Below are 27,480 nucleotides of genomic sequence, written 5' to 3' on the forward strand. Positions count from 1 at the left end.
GCTACTGAGTAGCATGAACTCTTGGGTGAGGCAAGATGTCCTGAATAGCATCATCAGTGGCAGGCAAATGCTCAGCTGTGGTGGTGCTATAAGGAGTTCTCCCAAAATGTGTACACACATCAAAAGCTTACTCAGCAGAAACTTAGCCCCTTGGATGTCTATTTAGTGCTGGTAGATTTCCATCCAGGCAATTGCTAAGCTAAGACTGTGGGAAGTATTGGTGTCCCAGTTTCATCACATATCCAGTGAAGCCACCCACACCTTTTCTGTGGCTTCTCCTTGTAAGGAAGCTAGTACCTACACATCATCAGCCAGTGACAGACACAAAAAATATTTTCTCTCATTTCTCAACCAGTAAGCAAATCTTTTCCATATTTAGGAGGCATCAGGTAATTTGGGTCCTGGGTAGGACAATTTTTCTTGACTGCTGGGAAGGTTAAACTAGATCCTTGAGTGGAATTTTCATTACAATTGGTAGTCAGTAAAATAGAATCCCATTTCATGTAGTCTTAACTTCTGTTGTGGTGCACTGGCTGATGTGCCTGTACATTGCCATGGACCAGTGGTGGAAGAAAGCAAAACCCCATTGCTGGTGAGGGAGCCTTTTCTTTAGTTTGAATGAGGTGAGCTTGTGGCTTTATAATAGATGTTTTGAGGCTTTAAAAAGCTTGCCTATGCTTTAGATAACAAGTCTGTTGATTTTTGTTTTTTTGCATTTTTTTAATCTCTGTTTACTCAGCACAAATTTGTTTCACTGTCAATATCCAAAACTCACTCTCACTATTTATCTTCCTAGCAAATAAAACCAAAAAAATGTCAGAAGCTTCGTTAGTGGGGTTTGAGTTTCCAAAGTCTGTTCTGATTTGTTATTGAACAAAAAAGCCTTCATGGTGAACTGAAAACTTTTTCAGAGTGTGCAGTATTCAGTGCATGCTTCTGTCTAGCCATGATTCTTGTTCTTTGTTTTGAGCAGGTGCATCTATGTCCTCACTGAGCTCTGAGAGTGACTATGCCATCCCTCCTGATGCCTACTCCCTGGATGGTGACTATTCAGAGCCAGAACATAAGCTACAGCGAACGTCTTCCTATTCCACTGATGGTGGAATCTGCACTGTAAGTCTTGCTGCCTCACAGATGTGAAGGGATGCAAACAGAGCCTTGGCCTTGAAAGAGAAAAAACTGTGATAGATTGAATTATCCCTTGCAGAGTGATGCTGTAACAAACCATGCTGTTGATCCAGCTGGTTTGTATCAAAAGACACTATCTGCTGCTTCAGAACGTGTAGTTTCTGTTCTGTTATTAGATAATATAAGCATCAAGGGCTCTTTTCTTTCCTGATGACCTTTACTGGTTTCCTGTAGTTGTACTCTAATGATTACTTTTGTGACAAAACAAGCTTGGAAACTTAGAGGAACAAAGGAGAAAGGGTAGAATATTTTGGCCTAACAAAAAAACCTTAAAAGAGGGAAGCATTAAATTCTATACTCTTAAACGTAAGAGATCAAGTAGATAAGGAACAGGAGTCTAATCATGGCTTAGAGCCATCCTTCACTTTTATTTGGAAAAGTCACTGATGTTGTAGGAAGACAAATAGTTTTCAGTGCATCAAACTATCAGTGAAATGATCTTCAGATGCCTTCTTTGTTAAAACACCACAGTGTAGTATTTGCAGCTACACACATAGTCTAGGACTCTCTCCAAGTTGAGCAGAGAGCACTGACCTTGGATGGCTGCTACTCCCATCATGCAGAGTAAAGCGGAGAATAATTGACACGCAGCAAATGCCAGAGCTTGATTTCATCTCTCTTTGCTTTGTATCTTGAGAGGTGCAAGATAATCTCCTCTCCCCTTTGCTCTTTTATCCTCCAGGAACCCATGGAGAAATCAGGTTACTTGCTGAAAATGGGCAGCCAGGTGAAGATGTGGAAAAGACGATGGTTTGTTCTAAGAAACAGACAAATCATGTACTACAAGTCTCCGGTGAGTCACACGGATACGTTTACTCCTGTGTGAAGGCACAGGGGAACGGTGTCTGCAGAACCAGACTGGTACCACTGGCAGAGTGGACAGTCATGGGCAAGCTTCCCCAAAAAATGTCCTGGTGAAGAGCTTTATGTTGGACCCAAGGGGTCAACAGTGGGCCTCTGCTTATTCAGGAAAGCTCCTTGTGGTGGCAGTTTTCAGGAGATGAAAGGTTGTTCACCAGGACAGAAGCTTGACACCTGCTGGTTAACTTTGTACAGAGGATGAAAAACAGAAGGCCCACCTTTGACCATGTTTAAGATGAAAATAAAGTAAAAAAAAATTACAGTACCAAGAGGATGCAAATATTTACTCATTGGTCAGTATACAGGGATCTGAGGAAAACTGCAACCTTCAGGGGGAAGAAAGCTGGATTCTTTAATTTTTCACCCTCCTTCATGGACATGAAAGTATTAGAAAACCAATGTAAAATTGAATATAAGCTTTCACACAAAATGCTATCTTACAATCATCAGTGAAACAATTGAGAGAACATGTCCGTACATTGAAACTTTTCTAAATTTTTTTTTTTATAACTTTCAACTGTTTCAAATGAAGTTATGTCATTTAAAAAATTCTAGCAGTATGCACTGACAGTTTGTATATACAATAAAATGCATTTATTGTTGGCCTTCATTATTCTGCTGTATTCTACATTGCAGAGAATGATACTTAGGAATATTCACTTCCATAACTTTTTTTCTTCTGGACACAGCAATTTCCTCCATACCTGCATAATTGCACATTATTTCTGTGTATAGGCACATCTTTGCTTACAAGTGAGGAATATTGAGAAGATTTATTTTCAGCTTTTTTATTTTTTCAGTTATTGTCATATTCTGGCAAGACAAAAACACCTTAAGGTGCAATGCTGTTTGGTGTTGTATTGCCTTCCCAGTGAGAAAGGGTTTGGGTCTAGTGTTTGTTTGTGGTTTTTTTTGTTTGTTTGGTTTGGTTTGGTTTTGGTTTGGTTTTGTTTTTTTTTTTTTTTCTTTCTAATGTCCTGTCTGAACTTTGTAAGAAAGTATTTTTTGCCATTTCTGTTATTATATTGTCTGCCACTGCTGAAGACACACTTGCTTCATCATTACAATGAGATCACACTGTCTCACACTCAACCTGGCAACCTTCAGCTGTCCTTTCCAGCTCATGAGCACAGACTCCAACCTGCACATGCATATTATGCTGTATTTAAGTACTCTAAGACACATCTGAGGTTTTTTCCCCTACTGAAAATGTTGATTACTTTTCTTTCCTCAGAGTGATGTTATCCGCAAACCAGAAGGGCAGATGGAGCTGAATTCCTCATGCCAAATTGTCAGAGGTGAAGGATCCCAAACATTCCAGGTAAGTGTTGCTTTTTCATCCTGCAGTTAACCACCCACCCACTCAGGGGCTGGGTGAGAGAGCACTTATTTCAGGCGGAACGACACTGTGGCTCTCAGCTGATGGGAGCTGACTTTATCTGGCTCCTGTGTTTCCTGGCACCAGCCAGGTAGGTAGTTTAGTAAATAATGGGAAAAGAGCTAAATTGTAACCCAAATACAACTTTTTGAAATGAAAAGAAATTCTTCTTTATTTTTGTTTTGTTTTACACTATAGCACTGTAATTTTTTTCAGTTAGAACTCAGGGCTTGAAATCTGTAGGGGAAAGTGTTTCTCAGAGCAATTAAAACCAGGTAGTACCTAGGATCTCCTCTTTCTGAAGGACTCCTCTCACAAGATCTCTACCCTGACTTTACATGTCTGGAGGATCTGAAGAAACATCCAAAGTGTCAGATTCCTATTAGAATTTGACTTCCAAGGTATTAGAAGTTAGCCCATCACTGGGTTCAGTTTAAAGACATTCTTGTTAGAGGACTTCATTATAAAAGCTGCCTTAAAGTTTCTCTCATACTCTGACTGAAAGGTACATGGTCTGACCTGTAAGATACTTTCTGCCCTTACAGAACTGAAGTTGCTAATGCTTAATACTATTAAATTCAAAGTATCTTTCCTCTCAGAGTCACAAGTCATTGAAGGGAAAATGCAAGGAGAAGGCAGCAAAAAAAAAAAACACATTTATGATCACCTTTAAAAAAAAATATTATCTGCAGGACTGAGAAAGAAGAAAGGGTGAGAGAGGAGACAAAGCCACGATATTCAATAGAAACAGCAAGAGAGCTCGTAAGAATTTGATTCATCTGACTTTCAGCTCTTTCATTTGAACTTTGAGGACTGCCATAGTTTTTCTTACCCCAAAGAAAACTCTCCTGAACCACCATAAAAAAAAATAAAAATCTGTATGGGATAATGAAACTCAGCAGCTGAAGGAAAGATTTGTAGGCGTGCAGATTTATATTTCCTCACTCCTTTTCCTTCCAGCTTATAACAGAAAAGAGAACCTACTTCCTGACAGCAGACTCTCCCAACATCCTGGAGGAATGGATTCATGTCCTACAGAGTATCCTGAGAGTGCAAGTGACCAGTCCTGTTGGAGTTCCTCACAGTGATGCTAAACCTACTGTGAAAGGTTGGCTCACCAAGGTAGAATGCTGTTTCTTACTTTATTCAGCTGAGCTCAGTATCGACAGTGTACCAGCTTCTTGGTTTGCACGGTAATTGCCAGCAAGAAATTAGTATTTTAATACTCCCTGTAAGAGCAGGGTAAGAAAAAGAAGTGTCAATAGACCTCTGTGTTTCAGAGAGGAACATTTATGTAGGTGATAATGAATGGGACAAACAAGGCTACTGAGAAATACTTTGTCAAATAGTAAATAATAAATATCTAGCTTATTTATGCTTTTCTTGAACAGAATTCATAGGATGTCATAGTAAAAAATAAAAAAAAAACAGCTGGAAATGCAGTTAAATGACACATTTAGTTGATCTTTACTATTTAAATATAAATATGTTCAGTTAATCTATACTATAGTTGATACAGGAGAGTCTCAAAGAAATGGCTTGTATGGTTCTAGGTTAACATTTATTTCCACCATAACAGATTGCATGTGCATTAGTGCAAAGTACAATGGCTGAAAATTCTCACACTTTATCCCATTTTCATAGATTACTTTTGCATAGCGAGTTACTATGAATTTTTTTTAATATAATTCTGGTCAACATCTAAAGGTGGCTAAAGACAACCTGCATCTGAAGCTTGTTCTTCTGCAACAGGAGACAATTCCCTAGACTACAGGTTGGCTGGGCTTTTCATGCTGAGATGAAATGATTTGGTTTTACCATCTTAAAAAGGTTATTTTTAGTATTGTATTTCAGGATACAGAAATAGTAGCTTGTTTATAAGTGAGTAAAATACTGCACAAAATGTTAGACCCATTTCCATAAGGACCTATGTCCCATCTACTTGGGTGGGACATACATAGCTGCTTTTGCAAGTGCTGCCCTGCAGATTTCGAGAGGAGGTCCTATTAGCATAGAACAAATAACATATGCAAGGTTTCAAGGGAGAGTTGAACTGAAATTTGAAATCCTAGAAAATCATTCCGGCAACACTGCTAATGCTAAAACCATGTATTTTTTTGTCCTACTTAAAGGTCAAGCATGGTCATTCCAAGCTGGTCTGGTGTGCACTGATTGGAAGAACTTTCTACTACTATAGAAACCATGAAGATAAGGTAATTCCTTTTTCCTTTTTGTTCCTGAACCCTTGTCTCCCATCTCTCATGAAGCTTTCTTTCCTTTTACTGCTTCCATGTCTCATGCTTGAAGCTCTGCTTTGATTATACTTCTTTTCTAACAGTATCTGCTCCCCAAAAAGGATCAATATTTTCTCTGTTTTCTCTGATTTTTTTTTTTTCCTTAAAAGTAAAAATGAAAAAATACTTAAAATGTGAGTGACTGCTCTTTCTTGGATCACTGTATATCTTGCTCTTCATTTCTCCATTTGGTCTTGTGAAGCCTTTAGAGCAGACATTTATACAGCAGCTGATACATTCTGCATACTGTCATTAAAATAAGTAGCAACAACAGTATGGGAAGTGGGAGGTCGTTTCAGCAGTGTAATCTGCTTCCACTTCTGGAAGCTTGGCCCAACAGTCCATTACTTTGTCTTGGTGATGTCAAAACCCAAGTTCTAAAATATCAAGGAATACTGTAACTCATACTTGGGATTGACCTCCAGAGTTAGCACAGGAGATACCTTCTGTTTGTCTGAATCTACCTAGTTATACAATTTTAAAATTACTTATTTTCCAGTAGCAAGCAGAAAGTCTGACCAGGATCAGAAAACTGTGGCTCCAGATACTGAGCAACTGACTATCAGAAAGCACATCCTGCCTTGCAGAACTGATGGCATAAACACAAGTGGCAAGTGTAATTGGAATATAACAGTACCTTATGGGAAAGACCATCTTTTTATTTCCATATTCTCATTGTGACCTGTAGATACTTTCTGGAGAAAAATTATGAACATAGTAACACAGCTTGTAAGTGCTTTAGTTGATGAAAGAGAAAGGTTCTACAGAAGATTGTATAATCACATTAGTTAATCACTGAATTGTAGTTTTATTCCTTACATTTTGCAGAACTGCTGACATTTTGACCTGGCTTTTCTTTCCCAGTGTTCCCTGTCCACAGTGGGAGATGAACTGCACTTACCAAACTTGCTTCCCCTCCTTATAGTGTCCCCTAGGGCACCTGCCTATGCGCGAATCCAGAGTGGAAGAAGTGGACCGATCCTGTGACTCTGATGAAGATTATGAAGCAACTGGTGGAGGACTTCTGTCATCCCACTGTACACTGGTGATTCACCCACAGGACCAAAGTCCCACGTACTTGCTCATTCGCACCAAACAGGAGAAGGTATAAGAGGCAGTCTCCTTGGTAGGACCAGTGGGGCGTACAAACTGGACCCATTTGTAGGAGACAAGTTCTGAACTGACCTGTACTGTTCTCATCCTTATGCCTAGAATACCTGGCTGTACCATCTGACTGTAGCAGCTGGTAGCAGGAATGCCACAGTGGGCACATCATATGAACAACTCATTGGGAAACTCTTGGATGCAGAGGGAGACCCTAGTAAGTAGAAACCACAAACTCTTTTCCATGGTAGCAAAACATAAGGAAGGGTAATTTCAATTCCCAGTTTTAATCCAGCAAAAGGTGAAGGAAGGGGATTCTCACTAGAACAGCATATGATATAGTGCTCCAGTAACATCTTCAGAGAGGATACAGGTATTGTAGTGAAACTAGACAAGTCTGTCGTATTGTCAAATCATTTATCAGAGCATCTGCAACATTAATTCAAATCAAAATAAAGAACCAGAGACTTAATTTGTCATTTTGTTGTTAGTCCTGATTTTATTTTCCTGGGAATCTTGACCATGCAAATGCTTAACACATGCATTTATACTTAATACTCTTTTCCTGCACACTCACACATTTTTAGACCTATGAGTGAACCTTGCTTACTCCTGAATAGTGACTTGCACGGACAAAGACGCCCACTGCCGGTGGCAGAGTTTGTGTCTCTTGTTGGAACACACAGCTGAGCAGTTTCTCACCATAATCCAGTTGATGAAAAGCTCTGACATAGAAGGGTTGAGGATAGTCATACTTCATCCTGCTCCTGGTCACTCTGTGTTTGTGGCAGGCTTTACTGAAATCAATGAAGTGGCACCAAAGATAAATGCAGCTTAGTGCAGTGCTGCTTCCTGGGCTGCTTTACCATTTCAGCAAGGCTCCTTTTCAACGTGAACATTGCTACCTTTCCTCTGTTTCTGACACTGTGTGTTTCTGACATCTGCTACCTCAGATTCTCCTCTGTGGAAACATCCTATGTTGTGCTACAGTAAAGATGGGTTGCAGACATCCCTCACCACTCTGCCATCCGAGGCTCTACAGACTGAAGCTCTGAAACTCTTCAAGGTATTTAAAGGGACATTGCAGTTATTTTGCTCAGTTGTTAAGGCAACAACATTATTTGGTCATGTTGTTTGTCACAACATTTGCTGTCACCATTGGTTGCTTTAAATAGGCCTGCTGGGTCATTTAATTACAATAGGACAGTGATATTAGGTGTCATTCATTCTCTGAAAATTTAAGATTTTCTTGTAAGGAATCTGGGTTTAAGAGCAATATTCCTCACAGGCGTTATGCCTCGTTAGGCTTATCTTCCTCTTTCCTCTCCAATAGTTGGATTGAGGGGAACAGAAATAATTTACCAGTAAACTCAGTTGTGTCAGTAAGACCTATGGTGAAGCCACTGGCGATTTGATTCTTGCACTCTAGAAGTATAAGATTAGCAGTAAGACTGGACAGTTTTAGCAAGGTAAAGCATAGATACGGAAAGCAGGAAGCACATTTTCCCCTCAGTTCTCTTGCTGATATGTAAGCTCCTCAGGCTGGTGGAGGTTGAGTGAATTTTCTAATTGCCACAACTAAAGAGGGAAGGATAGGAATTAAGTATTTCTTCTCCTCTCAAGGTTATTTAGAATAGGAGAGAAGAGTTGTTGTATTCATGGTATTCACTAACTTCCACCCCTTTACAGTCCTGTCAGCTGTTTATCAATGTCCCTGTGGAGGCACCCTCTATAGACTACCACGTGTCACTTGCCCAGACAGCCCTGCAGGTCTGCTTGACACATACAGAGCTGCAGAATGAAATCTACTGTCAGCTGGTTAAGCAGACGAGCTGCCGACAACCCCAGAACCACTCAGTCATTCAGGTCAGTTTCTCTTTTGTCCCTTCCACTCTGCAAATACTTTCTATTTAATATCATATTTTTAATGCTTAACAATGGAACTGGTTTTCATAACATTTTGCAAATGCTAAAAGTGTGCTAAAGGAAGGAGAAACTCGGCACTGGCATGCAAAGAAAAACACTGAGAATGTAACTACCTGTAAAATAAATTTTAACTTAACCATTGACCAGTTGCAAATGGTCTATTCAGACCATGCTCAGACTCAAAATTCATAGCCTATGTTTGATAGCTATAATTGTCACATGGTATTAATTTTGTTTTCCATTTTAATTAATCAACAGCATGCAAATCAAGAACATAACTAAGCACGAAATCTGGTTTTTGCACTATGATTATTGGATAAGTCAAATTAATAAGTTACAGCACGAATGTTCAAACTTGATTCCCAGCTAAGATGGGAAAACAAAATCTGGCTGAAGAACAATGGATCTAATTTGAAAAAAAATTTCCCAGTGCATTCTTTGTTATGATTTGCAGTTACAATAGGAGAAAAAAGTACTGATTTAACTCTTAAATGTTCACTCAGCTCTGGTTACATTTAGTCAAAATTTTCAAAAGTGGCCTATTGTTCAAAGCACCTCTTAGAGTCCAGCCTGAGGGACTGAAGCCTCTCCTCTTACCGTCACTTCCCTGTGAAGCATCTTGAACTACATGTCAAAAACTGGTCAATCCCAAAGCGGTAGTCACCATCCAACATTTTGGTTGCAGTTGGATTTTATTTCATGACAGGGAACAAGCAAACACAGAACAAGAATGATGTCCAGTTTTATGTTCACAGTGCTGGCAGCTCCTGGCTTTGTGTGCTCCTCTATTTCTGCCTCAACAACACTTTCTCTGGTACATCAAACAGCACTTCCAGCGACATGCAGACCCCAGGTACAGCCTGCAACAGCATTTTCTTCTGCTAGCTGATTGCCTTTTGCATCCTCAATGGATAAAGATGGAAGCAGTTTTGTAACTCACATCTGAAAAAATAAGTTGAGGGAGTAGCCAGAAGGTTCCCAGTGGTGCTGTCCCCCTGCAGTCATTCACGTTAATTTGTCACATTAAGCTAGTTCACAAAACTGAGTTATCTGTACTAGCAAAAGAACTTTTTTGAGATATAGCTAGAGCTATATAGGGAAGGGTTTTTTCTAATGCAGCAACTTTCTTTTGTTGATAGGAAGACAGACCAAAGTAATTATTTGGAATGAATGATAAAATTTTAGGTGGTTACATTCTGCTGACGAGTTAGCAGACATACTGACAGACCAAAAGTGAGGCAGAGAACATCACAGGGAGACAGGAAAAGTTAGGAAAAACTAACAAATTTAAATATATGCTAGTACTGTTTTCTGTTACATCTTCGGTGTCTTGCACTTTCCCTTATAAGAAAACAGCCCAAGATCTACTGTAACAGCAATAAGTTGTTCTTCAGAGTTCATGTTGTGCTCTTTGCATGTTTCCATGGTGATCTGGACTTCAGCATATCTCATTGTGTCCTTGAGGGGAGGTCACAGCTAGAGATGTCTAGTTGTCTGTTGCAACAATATACTGTTGCTAAGACATAGGTAAAAGAGTGGTTTAATTTCAAACACATATTCAAATACTCAGCCTGAGTCTGCTTTGGAACTCAAGCTAGAAGTCTTCTGGTATTGCAAAGGAAGTCTGTGTGCTCCTCCTGTCAAGTTTTTAAATTTTCTTGTATGCTGCCTCACATTTGCTATTTCACCTCAGAAGCAGACATAAAGATACTAGGCACTGCTTGACATTCAGGCTTTCTCTCATTGGCTAAGGCAACTTGTTAAGGATCTTCAGGCTAGTACTAGAAAATATCTTTTCAAATTTACACATCTGCAGCTCCCATACTTGCCCATTCAACTCGGTAGTGGAGCTGCTTTACTGTCAGGGACTATTGAATTTTGTAAGGATGTGCTGGGCTCTGTGAAACTGGTTTAATGCATCAGTCAAGCATTACTGTGCTGACGGTCTGCCAGGTTCTTAGCCCAGAAGTACTTTAATCAAGGAATGAACTTTAAGCAGAAATGAAGAAGAAATATATTTATACAATCCAACTATGAAACAATTATCAGGGCTAGAAAGTAACATACAGCAATGACAGCAAGCTGTGCTTATATTCATCTGTAGTTTAGATTTAGAGCAGTTACTAATGGGACTCAGCTTAGCTCCTTCTGCTTTAGGAATACTTATGTCTCTTTAGATGGAGCAGGTGCAGCTGTTTCTTGACTAATTCAATAGACATGCTTTCCTTTTTTCATATAGCAAACAAGACATTAGAATATTTGTGCTGCATGATGCCTCTGGGTCTAGATTTACACTATATCTTCATTCTAGGTATTCTTGTTCATGAAAGATGACCTTAGAGTATATATCTAATCTCTGAGAGGGAGAAAAGTGGGTCACAGTTCTAGGTTAGAAGACGCAGGGCTCAGGAGCATTTGGAAGCCAGGCACAACAGCTTCTCATCAAAGATTCACTGGTTGAAAATTGTTCAGATGCACTACTGGGGAGGTGAGCAATATGTCATTACACTGGAAAGCCAGAGCTCCTGACTTCTGTGTTGCTTGCAGGGATTTGACTGGAGATGCAATTGTGTGCTGAGAGCCTGAAGGAATCTTGAATGGAATTAGTTTCCCCTGCAAAGTGATAGCACGGTTACAAATCCACATAGATCCTTCAATTTCAGAAATTATTCAGTGTATGCATTCTTAACACTTTTTTTGCAAAAGGTGTAATTGACTGTTCCTGCTTGGCTTTAGAGACACTTATGTCCTCTTGGTGCTTGCTGTTCAATGGAGCACTCTCTTCAGTAGACAGTAAACTGATCATATTAGTAACTATTCCTGTACTGTACTGAATTATCAACAACTCGGAGCCTGCTTTGAATCCATCAAGTCTTGATTGGCAGATAAACTTTATACATGGAAACTTATATTTTTTATAACACTGAACATTGATAAATGTAACATATAATCCTGTAAGTGAGACTAATGTGTTTCAACTTATTATCAATACTTATCAGGACTTGACATGATAGTAATTAAATTCTGTTGACATCACGGCAAGTTTGAAGGTAAACTGGTCTTGGTTTAATTGATACTATGATGGTAACAGGGGACAGAAGAGGCTATTCCTATACCATGTCCAGTCCATCTTGGAGCAGGGAATGCTCTATGCTTCCCAGAGAGTCCATTGTCTACCTTAATTTTGCAGATCCTTGGAGCTCAGTTTGTGTTTGTGTTGTAGCTCTTCACTTGACCTGTTAGCCTGTTAAGATGAACTAGGGTATCTGCACAGGGATGTATCTTTGCCTGAGGGAGGAATACACTGGAAATGGAAAAGGAGACACATTTAAAGAATGTTTGTGGCTTATCTCCATCTCTTCACCCAGAAGTGAAACAGGCAAGTATGCCATCTACTGCCAGAGATCAGTAGACCGCACTGTGCAGACGGGTGAGCGGGAAGCCAGGCCCTCCCGGATGGAGATTGTGTCCATCCTGCTGAGAAACCCCTACCACCACTCACTCCCCTTCAGCATCCCCGTACACTTCATGAATGGAACCTACCAGGTGAGCTACCACAGCTGCCTTGCTTCTGGGCCCTAGAGGACTGCAACCTCAGTCTTCAGTTGCAGTGGGTGGGTGGCAGGCACCATGTTGTTTACATGTACCAGATACTGGGAGATAGACAGTTATTTCTTTCCTGAGAAAATTAAAGGAATCCAGCCCCAGCTTTTCGTCTCAGGAAGAAAAGGTAGCTGGGGAAAAGGGAGAGACAGCCTAAGTGTCTCAGTATGAGAAAGAATATAGTGTGAAGGGACACAATGTGCAAGTGCTGTTACTGGAGCTGGCAGTCAATCTTGAGACACCAATATGTAGGAAACCAGGCTTCATTAGTTGTAATGGACCCATTAATGTTACATTTCTTGAAAATTATCCTAAATTACCACCTCTTTCATTGCAGGTTGTAGGTTTTGATGGTTCCTCAACAGTGGATGAATTCATCCAGCGACTGAACCAGGAAACTGGAATGAGGAGGCCGTCCCACATGGGATTTTCCCTGTTCACTGATGATCCTTCTGGCAGGAATTTGGAACATTGTCTGCAGGGCAACATGAAGGTGTTTTTTTCCCTGCTGTTCTACATTCAGTACACAGCTTTGAAGAGCTGCTAAATGGCTAATATTTTTTTCTTAGTGCAGCCAGATCAAATACACTTGTGTATTGTCTGTCTAGATTAGTATTCAGAGATGAGATACTATTTCCTGCACTTAGGTCACAACAGCTCCATGCAACACTACAGGCCTGGGGAAGAGTGGCTGGAAAGCTGCCCAGTGGGAAAGGACTTGGGGGTGTTGATTGACAGTCCACTGAATATGAGCCAGCAGTGTGGCCAGGTGGCTAAGAAGGTCAACAACATCCTGGCTTGCATTAGAAATAGTGTGACCAGCAGGACTAGGGGAGTGATTGTACCTCTGTACTCAGCACAGGTGAGGATGCACCTGGAACACCAGGTTCAGTTTTGGACCCATCAGTACAAAAAGGACACCAAGGTGCTGGAGTGTGTCCAAAGAAGGGCCATGAAGCTGGTGAAGGGCCTAGAGAACAAGTCTTATGAGGAGCAGTTGAGGGAACTGGGGTTGTTTAGCCTGCAGAAGAGGAGGCTGAGGGGAGACCTTCTCACTCTCTACAACTACCTGAAAGGAGGTTGTAAGTGAGGTGGGGGTGCATCTCTTCTCCCATGTAACAAGCGATGGGACAAGAGGAAATGGCCTCAGGGTGCACCAGAGGAGGTTTAGACTGGACATTAGGGAATATTTCTTCCCCAAAGTGGTTGTGAAACCCTGGAACAAGCTGCCCAGGGAAGTGGTGGAGTCACCATCATTGGAGGGATATAAAAGACATGTAGATGTAGTGCTGAGGGACATGGTTTAGTGGTGGACTTGGCAGTGCTGGCTTAACAGTTGGACTTGATCTTAAAAGTCTTTTCCTACCTAAATTATTCTAATTAGCTCAATCTGGTCTGAGGTATTGGTTAAGACAAAGCATGTTCTGTTTTAGTAGGTGATAAATTGGTCAATTTTTTAAAAGTCTTTAACTCAGATTTTAGCTCATATGAAAATTTAATTTGTCTTGACTACAAAATTAAAACATGATGGAGCTAGCTAGCTTGATCAGATATCACAGCTGACATCAAATGTGACACTCCTAATTGAGACAAATCTATGTTAGGCTGTGAGTCTCTTGGCATGTCTATATAAATCCCATCTATTGGATTATGAAGTCTCTGCCTGCTAGCTCCAGATAACTCAGGCTTTCATTCCTAATGAGTGCACTTAGGGGAGAAAGCTCTGCTGAGTGTGCCTTCGTTTTAAAAAGGAGCCGAGTGCCTCCGGTCGAGGGGAAGGGAAGCAGGTAAGAGTGTTGACTTCTGTGTCTTTCCTATGGGGACTTTTACCCATGCTGCAGCTGGGTGACTGCTTTAAGTGAACAGGCTAGTGGCCATGATGAGACACATCAGATTTTGGTACAAATACTGTTGTACAGTGTTGATGGAGGAAAGTTGGTAGTGGTAACTTTGAAGACGCCCCAGTGCCTGTAAGGAGCATAAACATTCAGTTTTGCACAGTGTAAAATTTCACATTGGGCAATGGAGGGAGAAGATACCAATAACTTTAGATGGTTTGAAGAGGAGACTGGCACAAACATTGCCAAATTATATAATTTGCTTTCATGGCCTGATATAGATCAGCTAATCTGGAGCTTTGCTGGTAATTGAACCTCCATTTGGAGAGATGAGATATTAGAATAAATGAAGGAGCTTGAGACAATCAAAGGCATTGTTTTTACTGGTTATTAACTGATTTTTTATTTACCAAGGCAACCTCAATAGCTTCTTAAGAGAGGATTAGGATATCTGATTATGAATTTCATGTGGCTTCTTATGTTCACATTCCTTTCACTGAGATGTTATCAAAGGAGGAGTAGGGGCCTTTATTAGGCCATTTGTAAAAGGACTGGAATAATCAAGGGGAGCTGAATGGAACCAAGTAAATTAGCTGTGATACTACTAAAAATGTCTGAGTTACAAAGTTGGAATCTAGGCCCAAATGTTCCCGAAGTTTTGACGTTCACACCCAAGGGTTTGGTTTGGCCATGCATGTAGACAGCTGCTACTCAGAGGATATGTTTGTGCTTTACTTGCCTCAGGAGGGAACTTTTGAAGAAAACCTACCCGTCACTCCTATTGACCATGCTTTGATTCACATAAAGGAGCAGCCTGAGAGCATGAAACTGATTCCTCTGATGTGAAACATGAACTGGAAGGTGTGGTCCAACACAGCAGTGGGCTTTCAGGCCATTTGATCAGACTAAAGCTAGTCCAGAGGAAAACACTTTGAAAGTCCTATAGTATGGGCATAGAAAGTCTTAGGAACAGCTGCTCCACCGTGCAGATCTGCTCCTCCTGGGCTTTGCTACTTGCTAACATAGACATAGCCATAGAGCTGCCACCAGACCAGAATTCACTTACACATGTCCCCCTGTAGATCAGAGCGGGAGTTTTCAGCTGGAATGCTTTAATTTTTCCATTCTGTGTAATAGCAAAAGGAACAGTTTTGTCACTTTCAGCTGTGTATATGCTGATCCAGTCTGTTTCTTTATCTTCTGTGTTCCACAATACTTTTTTCACTTACTTTCCCCTCAAGCCTTGACTATACATTTCACTTTAGTTTGTCTCTCCTCTCTCTCTGTGATAATTTTTTTTTAATATCTGTGATGTCATTTCAAAATGGGAACAAGCCTTAAAAGAGCTGCATCCTGGGAAATATGAAGGTGGCACAAGAATTGTGAAGCTGACCTATAAGAACAGGTTCGTTCGTTGGCATCACTACTGCTGTTAAACATCTCTAGGCTGCGTGTATCTCCATAGACATCCAGTAATTTATAGTACCAAAACTATTTTAGCTAAGATGCATCCAAATCCTACATGAGATGTGATGACTTTGTGTGTGGTACAAGTATAAAAGGGAGTATATGGCCTAAAGGTAAAACCCAAACCACCCTGCAATAGCAGACTAGACTTAAAATGAGCTAAGAACTAGCAGTGGCATTATTAGATGTACTTGGCACAACTTGCCTAGATTCTAAAACATAATTAAACAATGCATGTTAGGTGAGGGGAAGAGAAACCTAGAGGAAAAATCAGTACTGAAAACCAATATGTTGAAATTTGCAATTAAGTGAAGCATCACAAAGATTAAAAAGATACGAGAACAATGCTCTAAACAGCATGAGCTGTGGAAGAGACATGTAGCACTGCCCAGACGTTACAAAGAAAGAAATGTTAAAACTTAGATGATGAGAGATTGTAGAGAAGGGAAATAAGAGACAAAGATATACAACAAAAACTGGAACAAGTTCAGAATTTATAGCACAGAGAGGAATTCTGAATTACAGTGAATGGAGAGCTGTGTATGAGAACAAAGAACAGCTTTCTGCATGTGAATTCTCTTTGCAGGCAAAACAAAGGCCACCCCAAAACCAAAAACAGACAAAGTTCTGTATTAAACGTATGAAGATTTTGTTGACTATAATGGTGAAACAAATTTCTGTCAAGTTTGTTAGTTGGTATAACAGAGGTGGATGCAGAAGTTATTGCTTTTGACCCAGAAGGCAATATTCATTTCAGGAGTGAAATTTTGCAGTATTATTTTGTTGGACTGGAATGTGCCTAGACTGGACAGCAAGGATGTTTGGATAAGGTCTTTCCAAGGCTGGGCTGTTCTATTGCCAAGGACTCTGATAAGACATTTGTAAGGTCAATATGATTCTAATGGTGCTACTCTTAAAGTGACATAAAAATAAACAAACTGGTGTACTGGAATGAGTATCTAATGTAATGTTGTGGAATATATATAGTCATGGATGCAGCTTTAAATTAATATTTGAATTAGATGGTGTTAGCTGCAAATAGGCATGCATGAGGAATAGTTGGGGGAAGCATTGCCCAAGCTGGTGTCTTCAATCTCCATTAGTCAATTTTTGACCTGGTATAGCAAGTTGCAAGTGTGGAGGGAATAAAAAACACTAGGGAGCTTTGGTTTACAAGACTGCTTCTTCAGTTTTTGAAATAAAGCCTGCTAACTGGGTCTCTTATTTCCTGCTGATTTAGTACCAGTATCAATGTAAGCAGTCAAAACAAAGCTGGCAAAAATAAAAAGTCTACAACGCTGCCATGTCAAAGTTTATACATGTAGAGCAGAGGTTATTCTGTGTTCTGTGATAAGCAGAGAAGGCCATATCTTAAATATTGCCTGCCTGTGCTTGAAGGGGATGGACAGACACTGATTTATCTGTGTTTAGTAAGGCCTCACTGTCTTGAAGTGGTTGGCTTACAGAATTCAAATAGTTTCTAAAGCTAGAAAGCATGTTTTGAGTCTCCTTGCCCAAATCCTGTTCATAAGGGAAGCACCTCAGCTTCCAAATCTCTTTCAAGTACCCCCACAATACACAAAGTTCACTTTGGAGGAGGAGGAAAAACAAAACCCACTTATTAATTTACTGACCTTGATTAAAGTCCCCATTTGTACTTTCAGTTCACGTATCTTTTTCCCTTTGCAATCCTCTCCACTTTCAGGCTCTATTTTCGGAGCCAGGCCAAAGGTGAGACAGACCGTGAGCGGCTGCTGCTGGCCTTCCAAGTCAGCAATGATATAGCCAATGGAAGGTTTCCTGTTAATAAGGAGTTAGCTCTGGAAATGGTGGCTCTGATGGCTCAGGTGAGTATGGCTATGGACAGAGATCCTTGTTTCTGTCCTCCAGGGACGTCAGTTGTACACTGAGTATCTTTGACTAAGCAGCTACCTTTAATGTAAAAAGTAGTTTTTCCTGTCAAATAGTCTGAGATGTACTGTGCCAAATCCATTGTGCCAGCATGCACGTTGTTACACACAGCGTGTTGTTACAGCAGCATGTTAGAACACCTTTTGTTATAGGGAAACTTGCTACAGGAGTGCCTCTGCCCTCCTTCTGGAGAAAAATACTGGAAAAAACAGTGAGGCTGGACTATGTGCAGAGCTGCTCCGATTAGTGCCTTAGCAGAGATATTGACACATCTCTACTAAAATTTACTACTTGAATTCTATTAATAGTAAAAACCTTCCATGTTGTACTGCCAATAGTCTCTTAGGAAGAGCATCTTGTAGGATCCCCCCCATTACACCTCCAGGGTTGCATTTAGGAATTTACTGCATAAAACACACAGTATGGGTGGTGGGTGTGATAAGCAGGATAATAGTTTGTTACTGTGCTGAAACTGACTTTTGCATTTGTTAAAGCAATGTAAACTAAGATGAAGAAGCTAGGAACAGTGTCCAAGCTACTTATTACAAATATGCTGTTATTTTAATTGGCCAATAGAAAATAAACTCCAAAAGGCTGGCAGCTACATGGAAGTGTCTCCTGACAAGTAGCTGGCCAAGATCTTGTTTCACTACTTAGATCCGTGAAGAATTCCTTGGGCAGTCACGTCCTCAGTAGTTGCTCTGTTGTATACATTTAGTGTAGTAAATACTGTAGACAAAATTCCCCAGCCTAAGGGTGTCTTTTTGCATGACTAGAAAGCACAGTAGTTATTGGTACAGAAATTCATGGAATGTTCTACTGCACTAAAACCCTCCATAATTCTGTTACACTACAACAATAACATTTTCTTAGGTGGAATATGGGGATTTGGATCGACCAGGATCTTCAAGTCCTGGGGGAATATCACAACCAAAAATGCAGCATCTTCTCCAACAAGTCTTAGATAAATTCTACCCCAAACGCTACAAGCAAAACACTACTCCTGAACAGCTCAGGTAAGTTGTTGGTTCTTCTATACTTTGCACTGAAAGCAAATCTTACTTGCAAAATTCCGTCTTTATATTTAAGAAATTTCAAGGAGCTCTGTCAAAATTATTTGATGTAGAAACTTGAACAAAACACAAGTGTCAGGAAAAGATTCCTTTAAAAGAAAATAGAAGATAACTTACACGCAAAGAGCCAAATCACCAACTAATTTTCCCCTAGACAAGAAGTTTAAGCCTTTCACTTCGAAGTTAGGCACCTCAGTTCCAACAAACTGTAATCTAAGCCTAAGATGAATTCTGTTTCTGAATTTTTGTTTTATCCTTCCCCCAAGTGTCAATTGAATCCAGACGCCTAACATTTGCAAGGAGCCACAAAGTTAGCACATATGGGCTGCTTCAGGCCATGCAGTAATTTTGGTGGGACATATTTTGGCAGGGAAATTCTCACACACAATGCAGAGGTCTCAAGTACAGAATTCAGATGCTGCCACGGATCTCAGCTCTAGCTGTTTTAAAGAGAGGGAATGGTCATCTTCCAGATCCAAAGCTATTTAGCAGTTAAGTGGTGGAATTAACACAGTTACCTTCTTTTGGAAGCAAATTCCATCTGCTTGTACCATGACAGCTGCCAAACCATCCCTAGAGAACCAAATCAAGAGTGAGTTAATATCTATTGCCACTCCATATAGAGCACACCACAGGCAAGTTAAGATGAAGGTGAGAATATAATTGAATGTGAAGACAAGCTAGGCAGGATTTCACTGTAGCAGCTGCCTGAGTGTTTGTAATTACAGTTTTTTAATATACACCAGTGAGCAACCCATATGTGACTGGGATTCCTGGGCGTTACAGTATAACTAGTAGTAAAATAATTGTGGAAGTAGAGAAGATGCTGAAATAAACAGAGATTGTACAACCCTCATAACTGACAGTGCTAACAACCCTGTCCTTAGTGCTGGGTAGAACAGCTCTTTTGGAATACGAGGTACATTTTTTAACTGTTATAGTTTTACTCACCTTTCTCTGGAAGACAGTAGTAACTAATGCTGTGTTGTGTCTTGGGTGCTGAAAGGCAACTGGCTGACAGGCTGGCGACGAAGTGGATGGTGCTGCAGGGGTGCTCTCCTCCAGAATGCATTCGCATTTATTTGACAGTGGCCCGGAAATGGCCTCTCTTTGGCACCAAAATATTTGCTGCAAAGGTAACCAGAGCACGCTTTTTTCCGCTCCCGAGGGGGAACTCTCTGAGCAGAGATATAACTCTGATCTCTGGTAACACGGGTTGAAAATGCTTCTGCTTCAGGAAGGGAAAAAAATTGAACAATGCTGTGTTCTGGGTACCACACAGGTTTAGAGAGAAAGAAGAGAAATATGTTGTAAACACTAGGGGTTGCTAGCAGCCAGTAAATAAATACTGAAGGCTCCCTGACTGCATCAGTTGATCATAATAGGGAGGACTACCTCTCCTTACTAACCTTGCCAAAGCTTTCTCAGGCAAGAATTTCCCTGGCCTTCAAGGCTGCAATGATAGTTTTAAAAAAATGCTGTTTACATGCCACTAGGGAGGTGGAAGGGAAGAGTCCCCCATAAATCACAGCTGGCAGCTGCTGCTGGCTAAAAGGAGAATGGGTATTTCAGTCCTGTTCTCTGCTTGACGTGGAGCTGGCTGCTTTCCTTGCCACACAAGAGAAGCAAGCACTGCTAATGTCCTGTTGCAGAAACAAAAACTGAAGCACATACTGGGTAAGCTGCCAGACCACAGGCATCAGCGGGAGAGCCAAGAACTGCTGGAGAGAGTGCTTCTCCCAGTAGCTTGTACCATCCCTCAGGCCATGCCACGCTAAAGCTCCTTGCCTGTTACTCTTGCCTGAAACACTGCCTTAGCACGTAGTGGCTGTCTGAGAAATCTTGATGGCATTAACCACCTTCCCCAGCCCAGCAGAAAACTCCTCTGTTGAAACCTTGAGATAGGTCTTGTTCATGGTTACATGTCTCTTCCTTTGAAGTCAAAGCTGCAATAGGTCTGGAACAAAGACTAAGAATGAAAGGGACTCCTTGAGTCATGATAAGTTTTCAAAAAGACAATGATTTCCACAGTCAGGAATAAAAGCAAAACAGGTTACTGGTGTTTGAGGTTACCAACATTGAATAATCAGAATACAGAATAGTTCCACACAGAGTTTAAATAATGTTGATATTTCTGATGATTAACATATTTTATAACTTTTCGATAGTTGCATGGCAAAGTGTATGGCATTAGCCATGTAATAGCAGATTCCCAGGAAAGAGTTGTGTTATTAGCCATAACAACATATAATTAATCTTTAACAGATGATCTTTAACACATTTGTCACAATCTGTTAAGAAAGAAACTTGAACTTGGTGCACTGGTATAATAGAAACCAACAGGCTTCACTGCTGGCCTGGCTGATGGGAGTCATATGGAGAACCAGAGCAGAGCAGAATTGCCATTTTGGTGCTCTGTCTTAGCATTTCCTTCAGTTTTAACTATGCTGATAGAATTCAAATAATCTTAATAATTAAGGCTTAGTTATCATTTCATCTCTTGTGCCACTGCTCCCAAAATTCTCTGGAAATCTGAAAATGTTATTCCAGATTTTGAGAAGTCCTCTTAAAAATCAAAGTAAGACCAGTAAGCCTATAGGGCTCTCATCTGCATTTTATCCTTAATATCTGTTGTGCGGTGGGCAAGAAGTATCCAAATTAATAATTTTCTTTCTTTCTTTCTTTCTAGCCTGTTTCGCCTTCCTCCCTGGAAGACTGTCCAGTCTGGATAGCTGTGAATGAAGATGGTATCAGCATACTGGATTATAACTCTATGGTATGGTGAGGAACACATTTAAGAAAAATAACTCGCCTCCCACAGAAAGATATTCCTCTGAGTCCACTTAAAGTCACTAGAAGTTTGTCTTTAACTTCAAATGGATCAAGAAGTTAATTTGTAGAAGTCAGTGCTATGTTTGAACATTACATAAACAAAGGAAAATTACAGCTACAGTGTAAGGTAGGGTTTCCTGAAACAGCTAACTGCCTCCTTGACAGGCAGCAGACATGCTCATACATCTTGCAAAACCCCAGTGGTGCGTGCTGTACTACCACTGTCTGGGGTATCACAAAGTTTGGACTATTGCTCTGAAGCAGTGAGGCGTTGAGCAAGCTAGGAGAAAACCAGAAATGCAGTTCTGGTCTGAGCCTTCTCTGCCAGCTCTTGCCTATAGAGCCAATTACCTGTACTGCCTATTGGTGCTGGAGCTCTGGGGTTCTTGCAGTAAGTAGCAAATACATTAGTTTAAGGTGGTCGTTTTTTCTTTTACAGAACTATGACTCTTTCAAACTCTCTGTTGTCTGCAGCACTTGAAGGTCTCTTACTCGTACTCCTCTGTGCTGACCTTTGGAGGCTGTCGAGATGATTTCATGATTGTAGTCGGTCAAATGAAAGAAAGGGGTTCTGGAAAAAACAGCACTGAAAAGCTCCTTTTCACAATGGCAATTCCAAAGGTAATTAAAAATTGAACAGTGAGTTTCTTTCCAGCTGGCAGCATCACAGCTGGGCTGTTTGTGCAAGCCCTGGGGACTGGTACTTGTGGCCACTGCCCTAGCTAGACACATTCAACAAATCCCTTGTAAGCTGGACCCTTCACTCAAGAGACTTAGTCTACCTAACTCTTCAAGACAGACCTTCATTTCAAAACCAAACAGTTCCATGTGAGAAAGCCATTTGCAGAAGTTATGCAGTCAATAGATTCAAAAACTCAAAGGGCACTCTCACCTCTAATTGACTTACAGTTAATCATTCTCTTCTTTCCCCTAGATTGTTGAAGCAACTCTGCTTATTGCCAGCTACATTAACTACCGTTCGACACCTTCCCTGCTGGCTCCTGCGCAGCCCTCCCGCAGCACAGCCCCCGCTGACAAGCGCTGGGAGAAGGAAAGTCGGCGCTTCTTCCCTTCCGTGCCCCGAAGCACTAAAGGGCCCACCCTGCTCTGAGGGCTCATTCAGAAATTCTTAATTACTTTGGTGATTGGTTGGGGGGTATTTTTGTTTGAGGGGTTTCTTTTTTTTGTTTTTTTTTGCACTGCTCTGTACGGAATTGCAGAGTGCAATGATTTTGCTGGTTACACACATTACTTTAATGCAGGCTCTGATTCTTTTTCCATAACAGACAAAGTTCCTTAGTGTGGGTAGAGGCAGTGTCCTTTCTCTTAAAAAAAAATATTTATTTTTGGGGACTGTGCAGGAGCTTCCTTTTCAAGCCACACTCCATCCAAAACACCACGCCTCAGGTCATTTGCCTGCACAGCGCTCCAGTCACAGTACATCTTGCTCTGTCCTTGCATGTATTCTTCTTCCATCTCCTGATCTTACAAGCACATATCCTTTGCACCTGCCTTTAGATCACCACACACCCTGTGTCTGGAACCAGTCCAACTCTTAAAACCTGTAGAAACGTCTTTTCCTCATCATAGCCCCTTTTGGTTGTTATTACTTCCAATAATTTTCTGCTTGCATCAATCCCTAACTTGTTCACTTTTTACCTGAATTAGACGGCAGCCTCTGCACGGCAGATTTGAGTGGTGTATAGGCTTGAATCTGACTGCAGCGGGCTGAGCACCCAGTCCTATTAAAAGGAAAAACAGGTGTTGAGGACTGTGGCATGAACCCTGCACAAGGATGCATCCTGTTGAATACTGCCTGTATTAGGAGCTGCATATCACTGCGTCATAAACTAGATACACACTGGAAAAGCTGTTACCAGAGTGTACAGACTAACGTGACATAGTCTGATCAGGGAGTTTAGGCTTAACTTTGGCTCTGTGCTCTGGTTATGAATAGACATTGTATCAAAGTTTTACATTCAGTGTTGCCATTCTCAGAACAACCACTGAGATAGTATTTTTGCAGAGACTATAATAGTTTTTATGCAACTGCTTAATACAACCAAGAGAACAACTTAATTTTTCCTAGAGCTATGATGACTCCTCCCCAAGACTGATGATAAAATTTAAAGACAAACTTTCCAAGTCCTTGCTCCAGCTGTGAAAGAAGACACTGTTGAGAAAGAAGAGGATCTAAACTGAGAAGAGTAATTCCGATAGAAGTCCAGGGTAATTTCAGATGTGAAATAGGGAGTGTAGAATAAAAGTTCAGTGATACACAAGAATATTTTCAACTTTAATGAAGGTGGAAACCAAGTGTCTTTGCATGTTGAGCACTCGGAACAAGTGAGACAGGAGCAGTGTCAGATGATGCCGTGGCTCCTACTGGACTGATGCAGTTTGGGAGTCGACACTGTTCTATGCAATAGACAAACATCAGATCCCTGCTGCAGGGCTGAATGTGTCACACGCTCCAACGTCAGAAGAGCCCTTTCCAAGACTCTTTCTGTTAACCACTGCTGTAGGTGTTTCAAGACATTTTTGAAACTGCACATAGTATCAGACAAAGGAAGACGAGACAAGCAAATTTTGTACTTTTTCTGTCTTTCAGCAACTGGAACATATCTTCCCAAACCAGCTCTGCCAGCTCCTTTCCAACTCCTGCTTCCTTCATGCTACCACAGCAAAGAGGAGGTAGTCAGCAAATGTGTACTCCAGTATTGTTCTTCTGACTTCCCTAGAGAATGTTGGGGTTTTTCAAATCTGTTTCAAAGGGATTTCATTATGGTTGAGAAGGTTAATGGATTTCAAACAAATAAAAGAAAAATAGTGATTCTTCTTGAAAAATCTAAACCTACCCGGAAAAGAATTCTGAAAAAAAAGCTAAGGAAGAATAATGGCACTTTTAGAAGTACCATGTGCAACTTCATAATAATTATACCTTCATGGGCAACCTTCCCAAATTAAAACTGTGAATCCAATTAGTGGAAAGAATTCAGCAAAGCAAACCAAAGCTATTTACAAATGAACAAACCAAGCATACCAGTGTTTTTACTCCCTAGGACTTGCCATGAACCTTGAATCATCCACCTAATGTACACAGTGGAGCTGATGCTTAAAGTTGTTTTTGTTTCACGCTTATGGTGGGTGCAAAGCCACAAATTAAAAAAGAAAAGCATGAGACAGATAAAAATCATTCTAAGCAATCCCTTATCAGCATCTTTGTAACAAAAAAAACCACCCCATGGTGGGTTGTGGAAACAATGTGACAAACATAAGAAAAGACTGTATGAACAGAGACCTTTTTGCACAAACCCACTTACTATGAATTTAAGGAGCATCCCTTGAAGTTACAGAAAAGGGTAGAAGCTTTCTGAGCCAAAACCATTTTGACAAGGTATTTAATCTTTTTTTTCTTAGATGCTTTTAAGTGACTATATATCCTGATAGAGTGGTCAGTAGTATTTATTTCCTCTCTCCTTCTCACATTGTGATCTTAGTGTAGCTGCCTCTGAATACAGAGAAAATTATTCCTCCTCACTCATCCACCTGTGCCTAAGAATTCCTTCTGTATCTGAATGTCTGGCACCTGGCTGCTTCTGTCCCACTGGTAAAACTGCTTCAGAATGAACTGAGCTGTCAGTGGTGCTGTCACAGGGATGTTCTAGGCATGGAAGTCCCCAGTTCACAGACTTGTTACCTCACAGGGGTAACGCTCATGTCCTTGGGGACGTACACCAGGGCAAACAGGAAGCAGAGATGTTGAATAAATGAGAGCTCTCTGGAAGCTCGTTATTTTCTGCCATAACTGCACTTTAAATTGAGAAGTATGGCACACAGAACTTTCTTTTTTTTCTTCCTTATTTCTTAAAAATAGTCACCATACTTGAGTTTTTCAGGGACCTCCCCACTCTGATGGATGCACATATACCTCCTATTTATAGCTTACCTGACTTCAACCAACCAACCCTGTGTAGATACCTGTATTTTGTATGATTCTTCGGTAGAAAAAAATTTTTATTTTAATCAATGCTTCTGGCAATGACTATTGTTGCAGCATAGAATGAGATGACAAAAGCCTTTTGTTTTCCTAACTGCTGTGTGTATGTAAAAGGCTGCCTGGGATATACTGTAAGATTTCTGTTTGTTCATAATAAAATGGAGTTATCATGAATTAAACTGTATTATTTTCAGAATGAAAGGAACTATTTTAAAAGCCAAAATAGCCTCAAGGTAAACAAAAATGGGTTAAGATTGTGTTTGGTATCCAGACACATACCTGATGCACACCTGCCCTATCTGATCCCTTGTTTCCCTCTGCTGATCTCCCAGCTGTAGTAGGTGTTCACTCCTTCAAGAGATGGCTAAAACAGTCTTCCAGGCTTCCTCCTGTGACACAGACACCTGGACCCTTCTTCAGTGCACATTTTCAGGACTCCATGGGATTTTTACAGAATAGTCAATGTTCCCAGCACACTTTTAAGCCCAAGACTCTATCCACTTTGCTGAGACATAATTTATTTTCTGACATGTTCTCCCCACAGCTCAGCAAATCTTCCTGCTCCTGCAGTGCCCCACAAGGGCCTTGACCATGTCTCTACCATGAAGAAACATGCCCTGGCCCAGCAATGGCCTGAGGCACACGCACCTGGAGTACACCTCATGGCTGCTGGTGCAGGGACCTCTGCTGTAGCCACTGACACACCCACACTCCCAGGGGCTGCTGCAGGAGTCCATTTCTGCCTCTGCCCCAACACCCACCCTTTCAGTTCTGCCTGGGCTTGCAACCAAACACAGTTCCCATCAGGGTGCAGCTTCACTAGAGAAGACCTATCACCTTACATCAGGGTAGCACAGGAACTGAAAATCTGGCCAACCCCAATGTTTAAAGCATATGTCAGAAATAAAGCCATAAAAAATGTAATAACCTAGACAATGTAACACAAAAGCCAACAGCACATCCCCAAGATGCTGCCTTTCACTTGGACAAGACTGCTTCATGGGACATGAGCTAACCTGTGTGTTTCAAACTTCGTGGCACCATGAAAAAAAAAATCACCTTGTTGCTACCACGCTGCACGAGGGTGTGTTGCCACGTTTTGATGACAGATGTTGTAGACAAGCACAGTACAGCACTATATGCAAATTGAACGTGACCCCAAGGATCCTGCCAACTTGCTGGTTTAGCTCTTGTTTTGACATTTCAGTTGTCTCAGTTACATTACTAAAGAGTCATGGAAAAAAACAAGGAAAAATACTAGTTAAAGGTTACACTAACTTTTAGCTCATCAACAAAGAACAACTTCCCAGCCTTAAGTTACTCCCAAGAGCACAGATCAATAAAACTTTATTCACATAGTCATTTACCATCATTTTTAAAAACATATTTTCCCTCATATTCTCAAAGCAATTGATGTGGCCCTTTTAATGCCACATCTTTTCCATGGCCTTGGTCACCATGTCCCTGCCCTATTCAGCAAGGGGTTCACATATTCCCAGTCTTCTTTTTGCTGCTTGAGTACTTCTAGAAGCTCTTCTTGTTGCCTTTGACATCCCTTAACAGATTCAGCTCCAGGTGGGCTTTGCCTTTCCCACCTTTATCTTGGACAGCATTGCTCTTTTCCTCCCAGATTACCTGTCCGTGCTTCCACTTTCTGAATGTTTCCTTTTTTGTTCCAGTTTTGCCAGGAGCAACTTGTTCATCCCTGAAGGCTTCATGGCATTTTTGCATGGCTTCCTGCTCCTTGGGATGGGCTGTTCTTCAGTTTATAGGAGGTGATCCTTGACTATTAAAGAAATTTCCTAGACCCCTTTTCCGTCTAGGGCCCTATCCCATGAGACTCTTTTAAGTAGACCCCTGAAGAGGTCAAAGTCTGCTCTCCTGTTTATTTCATTAAACATAGTTGAATGCAACATGTATTTTAGTTTTCTGTTATTTTCTTTCTGAAATTCTCCTATGGCCCAGGAAGTTCCCAGCCCAGCCCCACACATCAGCAGTTTGCTGC

General features: G+C 40.9%; 1 protein-coding gene across 1 annotated transcript in view; it reads left to right on the top strand.

Annotated features, from left to right (window-relative positions):
* Positions 1-22,586, top strand: part of PLEKHH1 (pleckstrin homology domain containing, family H (with MyTH4 domain) member 1) — a 43,720-nt gene extending 21,134 nt beyond the window's left edge. Inside the window, exons 10-28 of the mRNA XM_008949897.1 lie at positions 974-1,113; positions 1,871-1,981; positions 3,284-3,370; positions 4,388-4,549; positions 5,560-5,640; positions 6,647-6,826; positions 6,934-7,042; positions 7,779-7,891; positions 8,515-8,691; positions 9,507-9,604; positions 12,120-12,297; positions 12,692-12,847; positions 15,497-15,597; positions 17,365-17,506; positions 18,444-18,586; positions 19,650-19,779; positions 21,333-21,419; positions 21,950-22,096; positions 22,410-22,586. Of these exons, the coding sequence (XP_008948145.1) occupies positions 974-1,113; positions 1,871-1,981; positions 3,284-3,370; positions 4,388-4,549; positions 5,560-5,640; positions 6,647-6,826; positions 6,934-7,042; positions 7,779-7,891; positions 8,515-8,691; positions 9,507-9,604; positions 12,120-12,297; positions 12,692-12,847; positions 15,497-15,597; positions 17,365-17,506; positions 18,444-18,586; positions 19,650-19,779; positions 21,333-21,419; positions 21,950-22,096; positions 22,410-22,586 (2,519 nt within the window). The remainder of the gene's footprint in view (positions 1-973; positions 1,114-1,870; positions 1,982-3,283; positions 3,371-4,387; positions 4,550-5,559; positions 5,641-6,646; positions 6,827-6,933; positions 7,043-7,778; positions 7,892-8,514; positions 8,692-9,506; positions 9,605-12,119; positions 12,298-12,691; positions 12,848-15,496; positions 15,598-17,364; positions 17,507-18,443; positions 18,587-19,649; positions 19,780-21,332; positions 21,420-21,949; positions 22,097-22,409) is intronic.
* The last annotated feature ends 4,894 nt before the right edge of the window (positions 22,587-27,480 follow it).

The sequence above is a fragment of the Merops nubicus genome, unplaced genomic scaffold (genome assembly GCF_000691845.1).
Source record: "Merops nubicus isolate BGI_N331 unplaced genomic scaffold, ASM69184v1 scaffold13421, whole genome shotgun sequence".
Taxonomy (NCBI): domain Eukaryota; kingdom Metazoa; phylum Chordata; class Aves; order Coraciiformes; family Meropidae; genus Merops; species Merops nubicus.